Here is an 8889-nt window from a genome sequence, read left to right on the forward strand (position 1 = left end):
AACAGATGGGAAGTCAGGTGTTACTGTGCTTATATATTTCCTTGTTAATAATCTAGTCTGTCTGTACAGAAGCTTGTAGCTCTCTTTACCCCAGGAGTCCCAGGCTCTTTCCCAGGAGCATATTCTCCTTGTGGTTAGTACACTTTGGGTGACATCCATTGTTTCTAGGAAATGGCTTGATGAGCTCTAATTTAGACCCAGTGAGCCTGGCTTGCCCACTCTCAAATCGCTAGCTTAGACATTGTAATTGCCCTATAGTTCCCCTCCAGTAGCAGATTCACTCCTAAATGCTCTTAAGAGATAAATACTGCAATCTTTGAAATTTTCAGAGGAGTTTTAGTATTGTATGGCTTCTTGTGTTTTGAAATAATTGTGCCTTTCTCCACAATCTAAACCTTTGTCCTCCCCCTGTTTGAAGAGAGGGCAGGGGACTTCGCAGAAGAATGGATGGATTGGGCACTTGTATCTCCATCGGTACCAAAGATACTTTTGTGAAGTCTTTCCTAATACATGACAAGGACCATTTTCACTTGGTACTGATTTGATTGAAAGAAATTTTGAATTCTGTTGGCTTCAGTGTGTACAATGCAGTGTTGTGCTTCAGTCTCAGCCTTGCATACTCCTATCTCAAATACTGTTTTGGCCACACATCAGGTTTTCTGTACACCTAATCCTTCCTTACTGCTCAGCCTGGTATTGCTGAGGACTTTGCAGCAGCCATGGGTAGTGAGATACTACAATTTTAAACAGATTGTACATTTACCTCTTTATAGTTCCTCTAAATTTAGGAGATGGCCAATAAGGAAAATCACTACACATTTCTGTGAATTTCAATGAAAAAAATATTACATTGAAGGTTTTGCAATCATTTTATTTCTGAGAATCATTTCACAGTGGCACCCAAGTTAACATATGTTGCATCATGTAATTGCAGAAGTAAATAATTTTAATTAAATAATAATAAACATATGAGAGATTATGAGCAGAGTGATAACTACACATTTCTGCACTTCTGCTTTATTAAACTTGTAAAGATAAATATAGTAGAATTCAAATATCTAAGGGGATATACCCTGAAATCTTCCTAATTCTGGAAATTCTTGAATATCCGTATTGCCTGTATTGTTCATGATAAAAAGCACTTTGTATTTTCATATATTTGAGAGTACTTTTGTTCAATAGTCCACTTTATTTCATCTCAACTTCCATTATTCTCAGTAAAATCCACCAATATATTTTTATATAAAATATTCTTTACTAAGGAGGAAGTTCTCTCTTCAGTGATCGCTTCCTCCAAGAAGTCATTTTACCTGAGTCTCAGAAGTCTTGAGAAACAACAAGAATTTTGATAAGGGAGCTCTGGACAATCGTCTTGGCTCAGTCACACCAGCCTCAGACAAAGAGATGCGCAGACATTTCCAACAGTTAAATGACAAACTACTATATCTAATGTAGAGGGAATTTTTAAAAAGTCAAAAATTGCACATTTTATTTTATTTTATTTCATTTTAAAGAGGCATTTTTTCTCTTTTAAAATAGTTTACACTCAATATTATTTTATATTAGTTTCAAGTGTATGCATAGTGGTTACACATTTATGTAATTCACAAAGTGATCCCTCAGTTAGTCTTAGCACCCACGTGACAACATACATAGTTTTTGCAGTATAATTGACTGTATTCCCTATGCTGTATTTTGCATCCCTGTGACTACTTTGTAACTACCAATCTGTACTTATCAATCCCTTCACCTTTTTTTAAATTGTTATTCAAGTACAGATGTCTCCATTTTCTCCCCAGTACTCCCCCCTGCCCCACCCATCCCCACCTCCCACCCTTGATCCTATCCCCTTTGACTTTGTCCATGTGTCCTTTATACATGTTCCTTGACAATCCTTTCCTTATTTTCCCCCATTATCCCTCTCCCAGCCCCCTCTGGTTACTGTCAGTATGTTCCTATTTCCATATCTCTGGTTCTATTTTGCTTGCTTGTTTGTTTTGTTGAGTAAGTTCCACTTGTAGGTGAGATCATGTGGTATTTGCCTTTCACCACCTGGCTTATTTCACTTAGCATAATGCTCTCCAGTTCCATCCATGCTGTCACAAAGGGTATAAGCTCCTTCTTTCTTTCTGCTGTGTAGTATTCCATTGTGCAAATGTACCACAGTTTTTTGACCCATTTTTTTCCTGGTGGGCACTTAGGTTGCTTCTTAAATGCATAATTTTAAAAAGTATCTTCTATTCTTTATGAGGAATTTATTTTCATGTGATACAAAGCTCTTCCACTGAAACAAAAATCCATGATTCTGACTTTCATCACCACGCAGCACTCACAAACTACCATAGACACTAGTGCTCTGTTAAAATTACAAAGACAGGGCTGACTTGCATATCTCCAGATACCTGGTATTGTGCAAAGTTTGAAAAGAACAAGTTTGAAATTTGCCTTTAATTCTTTTTATTTGTTTATTGTTCTCCTCAAGGCACCTATAACCTCTTTATTCCGCAGGCTGTAAATAAAAGGATTCAGCAGAGGAATTATGATTGTGTAAAATACAGAATACATTTTATCCTGGTTTCCAATGAGGTCAGACCCAGGACGCACATACATGAAGAAGAGAGTGCCATAGAACAAGGAAACAGAGAGCAGATGGGCACTGCACGTGGAAAAGGCTTTGCTTCTACCCTTCTCAAACTTCGTTTTTAGGATGACAAAGAAGACATGAGCATAAGAGACTATAATGGTCATAAAGGTGCAAAATTGTACCAACACTGAAAATATAAAAATCAGGAGCATATTAACTCCAGGGTCAGTACAGGAAATTTCAAACAGTTGCAAAATTTCACAGTAGAAATAATGTATTACATTGGATTTGCAGAAAGTTAATCTAAATAACAAACCAATGTGCAGCATGGGATGAAGAAACCCAATAATATATGAAACACCCAATAATTGAAAGCAGTGGACGTTGGACATCACCACTGGGTACAGCAAGGGGTTACATAGGGCTACATAGCGGTCATAGGCCATCACAGCCAGGAGAAAACATTCTGTGTTTGCACTGGAGGCAAAAATATAAAATTGAGTGATGCATTCAACCAGGGATATCATATGATTCTTAGATAAAAAATTAGTTAGCATCTTGGGAGTCACAGATGATGAAGAACAGGCATCTGCAAAGGCTAAACTGCCAAGGAGTAAGTACATAGGTGTGTGAAGATGGGGGTCTTTCCAGATGAGAAAAATGAGTCCAACATTGCCCACCATGGTGGTTAGATAGATGGCCAAGAACACCAGGAACAGGGGCCCCTGAAGCCCCGGAAGATCTGTAAGTCCCGTGAGAACAAACTCTGTCACCTGTGTCTTGTTTACCTCCTTCATATTCACTCAGGCTGATCGCTGTGTTGAAAGAGTAAGTGAAGAACACAGCTATCAAGTACCATAAAAGTAATATTTTATTTTAAAGAATAAACACCTTTCTTGTTTATGCATCCCCTTTAATAAGAACATTTACCTTACTCATGAGTAAAAATATTTGCAAACATAAGTATTTGGGGAACTGGTCCTGAAAATTAGGCAAAAAGTATATATAAAATGTGAAGATTTTATTGCCTAAGAGATGTTAGCTTATTTTTAATTTGGAAAAATTGATTGCTATTTGATAACCATCTTAAGCCTTTTAAATATGCTAAAGATTAGTTATCAAAACTAACAGCACACATTCTAAATAATAGAGCACATCTCTTCAACTTAGGAACGGGCTGAAATTCTCACTCTGACCATTATTATGAAGTATTATCTTAGAAATTTTGATATAGCTGAGATATCAAATAAAATGAAATAATATACATATAATAAGCTATAAAATATCATAAAACTTATAAGAAAAAAATTATATTTCTTACTGATGTTGTATTGTTATAATTAAATAAATAAAACTGATTTTATTAATTACCAAACGGGGAATGAATATGTAAATAACCACTAGATTTTTCTATGCGAACAATAACCAAAAAGAAAGAGAAATAAAGAAAAATATATCCATTTTATTAGCCATAGCACTTTTAAATACCTTGAAATAATTTTTAAAATATTTCACACCTCTGTAAATAAAACTACAAAAACTAACCCAAGGGCATTATATAATTTCCGAAGAAATACACAGCCAGATGTATTCTTAGATAAGAAGACAGTATCATGAATATGTCAGTAAAGTTGAAATTAATTTCATTGAGAATCCTAATCACTTTTTAATGTAGTAGCATGAGCATAAAATTCATGTAAAATTATTTTGAGGAAACAAAGAAAATATAAACAGTAAGAAAGTCAAGTGGGCAGCTGCAAGTGTTAGAACATAAAGCTAATCAAAGAGTATGATACAGCATGGAAACAGGGAAATACGACAATGAAACCACATAACGACTGCAAGACAAATTCAAGTACATACTGGAATTTAATATATTACAAGGATGATTATTCAGTTAAGAAAAGTGATGATTTATCCAATAAATCATCAGCCAATAGTAATTGATGATTCAGCCAATAGTATGGCTGTATTTGTTTATCTATCTGGATATAAAGTAGCAATAGATTCCTTTCCTATGACTGTTTTTAACAAGCTGCTGGATCAAGGACTTAAAAATTAAAATATTTAAAAAAACAAGTAATTCTAAGAAATTTCATAAAATAGGTATAATTTAAATATATTACAAAAATCTTTGACTAATATAAGAAACTCATAAATTACAAAGAAATATACAGATATATTTAATCTAACTTTTTGTTGCAAGAAAATGGAGTATGTACCAAGTCTCTAATCAGGTAAAGGATGAATAACTTTGGAAGAAATATGTATCAAAAATATGACAGGTAAAATATTAGTACCTATCACATATAAATACATATTACAAATTGAGAGGAAAACTCAAATAACTCAATAGAAGAATGAAAATGAAATTGAAAGGGCAAGTCACAGGACAATGCGTCAACACGTTTAATAAATGCAGGAAAAGATGCCCACCTTCTCCAGTGCTCAGGATGTGCGAATAAAATAACAATGAGACTTTTTTCCCACTCAGATTAGCAAAATTTACTGCTTATGGGAATTTGGAAAAGTCCACTCTCACGCTTACTGATCAAAATGTAAATTATTAATTAAGCCTTTTAAAAACAATTTCACAGTATCTTTTAAAAATAAAAATACTCTTCAATCCAGCAAGCTATGTTTAGAGTCCATTCTATAACAATTATTAGCACTTCATAGGGAGAGAAGTCTGCTGCCGCGGTGTTCACGTGGCAAAGAATGGAAGTACCATAGAAACCAATCAAGATGAAGCAACATATGAACAATCCTGGTGAACCCATTGATATTATGGCAGTCATTTAAAAATGAGTTACTGCTCTACAGTTGGCCCAAGGAACTATCCACAATTGCTAGGAAAGTAAGAAAAGTAAGATGCAGGGAAATGTATATGAAAGCATCACATTAAACAAACAGAAAATTAAGTCTTGAAATTCTCACGCTATGCATATCTATGAATATATATTTGTATGTAAACGTATAAACATAAAGATTGTATAACATGTAGACTCCAAATTAATATTTATTTTCTTGGTGTAGGTGAGAGGAAAGAATGAAGGAGAAGACAGAGATAAATAGGCCCCCAAAAGAGGTTTTCGGATAAAAACACAAAAACATTATTACCCTATTTATACAATTATATATATATTGATATGGACAAAGAAATATTTAAGGATAGTTTTAAGATTGTTAACAGTGAAAGAGAAACAAGAATAACAGTGCTATTATTGCATTTAGTAGTAGACAATAAAATTTTAAATGAAAATAGAGGAATTAATTATAAATAGATATTTTAGTAAAAGTATATTTTAAGTTCAGAATTATTTTGGAATATATAGTATATGTTTTTGAATATTTTGAGTGATATCTGACTTTAACCATTGAAACTGATTTTTTTATGTCTGCTTTTTTCTTTTTTTGAATAGGCAAAAAATTTTATAAATGAATATACTTAGGTATACAAGTACAATAAGTTTTTTTTATAATTTTCTTCATATTTAAGTACCGTTTATGTGATATATTAGTAAATGTTATCATTTTTGTCAATATGGAAGATGGAATATTTGATGTGGTGTTTAAGTAATTTGATTTTGTTCTATGACATACAATTTTTTTCTAAGAGTAATTCCAAAAGAAAAAAATGTGAAGAATTTGGAAGTAAATGCAGAGACTCTTAGATGACCTAGGAGAAAATCCACCTATAATTTGGTGTGTAAGTTCAGTTGTTTCTCCAAATACAATAAATAACAAAATGTTATACACATGATTTTTATTGATTAAAATCCATTAAAAATATCTATTTACCAAAACTGGATTTAACCTTAAAACAAGAGCAAAGGCAATATTTTTCTTAATGGTTCAACATTAAAGAAATGGTAAGCTATTGCCCTTCTTCACCGACAATAAAACAAGAAAAATTAGCATTAAAAATTTATCTGTTAAATTACCTTATATACCACCCTGACTGGTGTGGCTCAGTTGGATGGGAGTTGTTCCATAGCAGAAAGAATCTCCAGTTCCATTCCCGGTGAGGTCACATGCCTGGGCTTCAAGTTCAGTCCCAGGTTGGGCCATGTACATGGGACAACCAAATGATATTTCTCACATCAGTGTTACTCTCACTCTCTTTCTCCCTCCTTTCCCCTCTCTAAAAAAAAAAAAAAAAGAAATAAAATTGTTTTAGCCCTGGCTGGTGTACCTCAGTGGATTGAGTGTGGGCTGCAAACCAAAGGGTCGCCAGTTGATTCCCAGTCAGGGCACAGGCCTGGGTTGCAGGCCAGGTCCCCAGTGGGGGCCACGTGAGAGGCAACCACACATTTACGTTTCTCTTTCTCTTTCTACCTCCCTTCCCATCTCTCTAAAAATAAATAAAATATTTTTTTAGAAAAAAGGTTACGTTGTCAAATTGAGGACAAAAAATAAAAATATTATAAATAAATAAATAAAATCATTTTTAAAAGTACTATATAGACCCATAAGAAGCTCTGGAATCACAACACAGGAACACAGACTGATATGGGTCCTCTTGACAATTGGCCTTGTTGGACACTGAGGCCAATCATTTATAAGTTTTCAAAGTAGAGGTTTTGTCCTGTGTGAGCCTCCCTAGCTTTGTTGCCAACTTTAAACCTATGATTGATGTATCTAATTTTCATAATTAGGTCAAGGGTTACTAGGTATTTAGGTTCTCTTTCCTTAAGATATATATGAGAGGGGACCCCAAAAAACAGAATTATATTCTGGAGGGTGGGCCCCTTGTAATACAGGCTTCCCCGCTAGGTCAGTGTTCTAGGAACCCATCTGTATCAGTGAACTAGTTGGGGTTGTGAGAGGCTGCGTTTGGCTTCAGTGAAGTTTTTTTGAAGTCTGTTTCAATGCATTTGCCCATTTCCTAATGGGTGGTTTATTAGCGAACCCGCCCACATTGCGCTGAGTGTTCAGCAGTTTTTGACCAAAAATAACATGACCCCCATGCCCACCCTCCCTATTCACCCCCAGCAACTTTTTTTTGTTTGTTGCCAGGATGAAAAAAGTCTTCAAAGGGAAATATTTTGCTGATGTGGAACAAGTGAAACAGAAAAAGGGAGAAACCCTCAAAGGCATCAAAATTGAGGAGTTCAAAAACTGTTTTGAGCAACGGAAAAAATGTCTTGATAGGTGTATTGCATCAAATGGAGAGTACTTTGAAGGTGACTGAAGTTTAGACATGTAAGAATAAATACACAAGTTTTTATAAATAAACTCCAGGCTTTGGGGGGCATATCCACACACACATATACAGAAACACACACATGTCACTATGCATTTTAAAGAATGTAAGAAAATTATCATTGGTGACTTTAGTTTAAATTTTCATGATTTCATGCATAAATTAAGGCAGTTTGAGCAGCATAGTTTAGTTGTTATACCCTGACAAAGAAAATGTTGTATAGTATGAAAAATATCTCTGAAAACTTTTGAGTCATTATCAATTTTTCCATTTGTCTCTTTCTTCTCTTATTTCAAATTTACTATTAAAAAGAGATCTTATTATGCATGTCTTCTCAACAGCAAAACATCTAGCATTTATGACAGGCATCAAGAATTTTCTATCCTCATTCAATCTGTAAGTTTTTTAAGAGGAGAATTTAAACTTTTTGTTTTATATCATACAATGTATCTTTGGGCTCACCTCTGTCATCTCTATTTTACATATTGTCCTTTACTTTCCCTTACTGTTTCCTTTGTTAAACTTTTTTGCTTTGTCATTTATTATCTTTCTTTCTATTTCTCCTTCATTAATCATTAATTTGGAAGAATATATATCAGATTTTTCTTAGAGCAAACTAAATAACATTATTTGCAAATAAAATGTTTTAAGTTAAATCTGTAAATTCATCAACTTTAGAAACAAAACAATATTTATGATCCCCCCTCCAAAAATAAAAATAAAAAAAGAATTTTCTCTCCTGAAGTGAAACAGAAGATCTCATAGGGTTGGCAGGATTTTCATTACTTACCTGGACATTTTGTTATCAAATGGGCAAACTGAAAACTACAGATAGTTAAAATTAGATCCTGTTATCCTCACTCCAGTTCCTCTAAGTCTTTGAGAGACTGAGAGAATGGTTGATTTTTGAAGTAAAGACATTGGGTTTTCAGAGTAAAAATAATGTGTACTCTCCTCTACCACACCCTACACCAGAGCCAGAGTCGTCTTCATCAATTGCCAAACCGATGAGGCCCCCACTGCTCTCACATCCACGGCAGCATCTCCTCTTAAAACCCTTGTATGAGGAAACGTGGAAGTTGCAGAATGAAGCAGTATT

General features: G+C 34.1%; 1 protein-coding gene across 1 annotated transcript; it reads right to left on the bottom strand.

Moving 5' to 3' along the window:
• Positions 1-1947: 1947 nt before the first annotated feature.
• Positions 1948-8889, bottom strand: LOC112320670 (olfactory receptor 5AC1). The gene is made up of 3 exons (XM_024578183.3): positions 8581-8889; positions 6529-6728; positions 1948-3399 (listed from the first exon to the last, which is right to left on the bottom strand). Exon 3 carries the CDS (start codon positions 3379-3381, stop codon positions 2458-2460), a length of 924 nt encoding a protein of 307 aa, XP_024433951.1. The 5' UTR covers positions 3382-3399; positions 6529-6728; positions 8581-8889; the 3' UTR covers positions 1948-2457.

The sequence above is a fragment of the Desmodus rotundus genome, chromosome 2 (genome assembly GCF_022682495.2).
Source record: "Desmodus rotundus isolate HL8 chromosome 2, HLdesRot8A.1, whole genome shotgun sequence".
Lineage (NCBI taxonomy): Eukaryota > Metazoa > Chordata > Mammalia > Chiroptera > Phyllostomidae > Desmodus > Desmodus rotundus.

What these genes read in the sequence shown, in the direction of transcription:
- LOC112320670 (XM_024578183.3), bottom strand. Translation starts at nt 3,381, where the DNA reads ATGAAGGAGGTAAACAAGACACAGGTGACAGAGTTTGTTCTCACGGGA.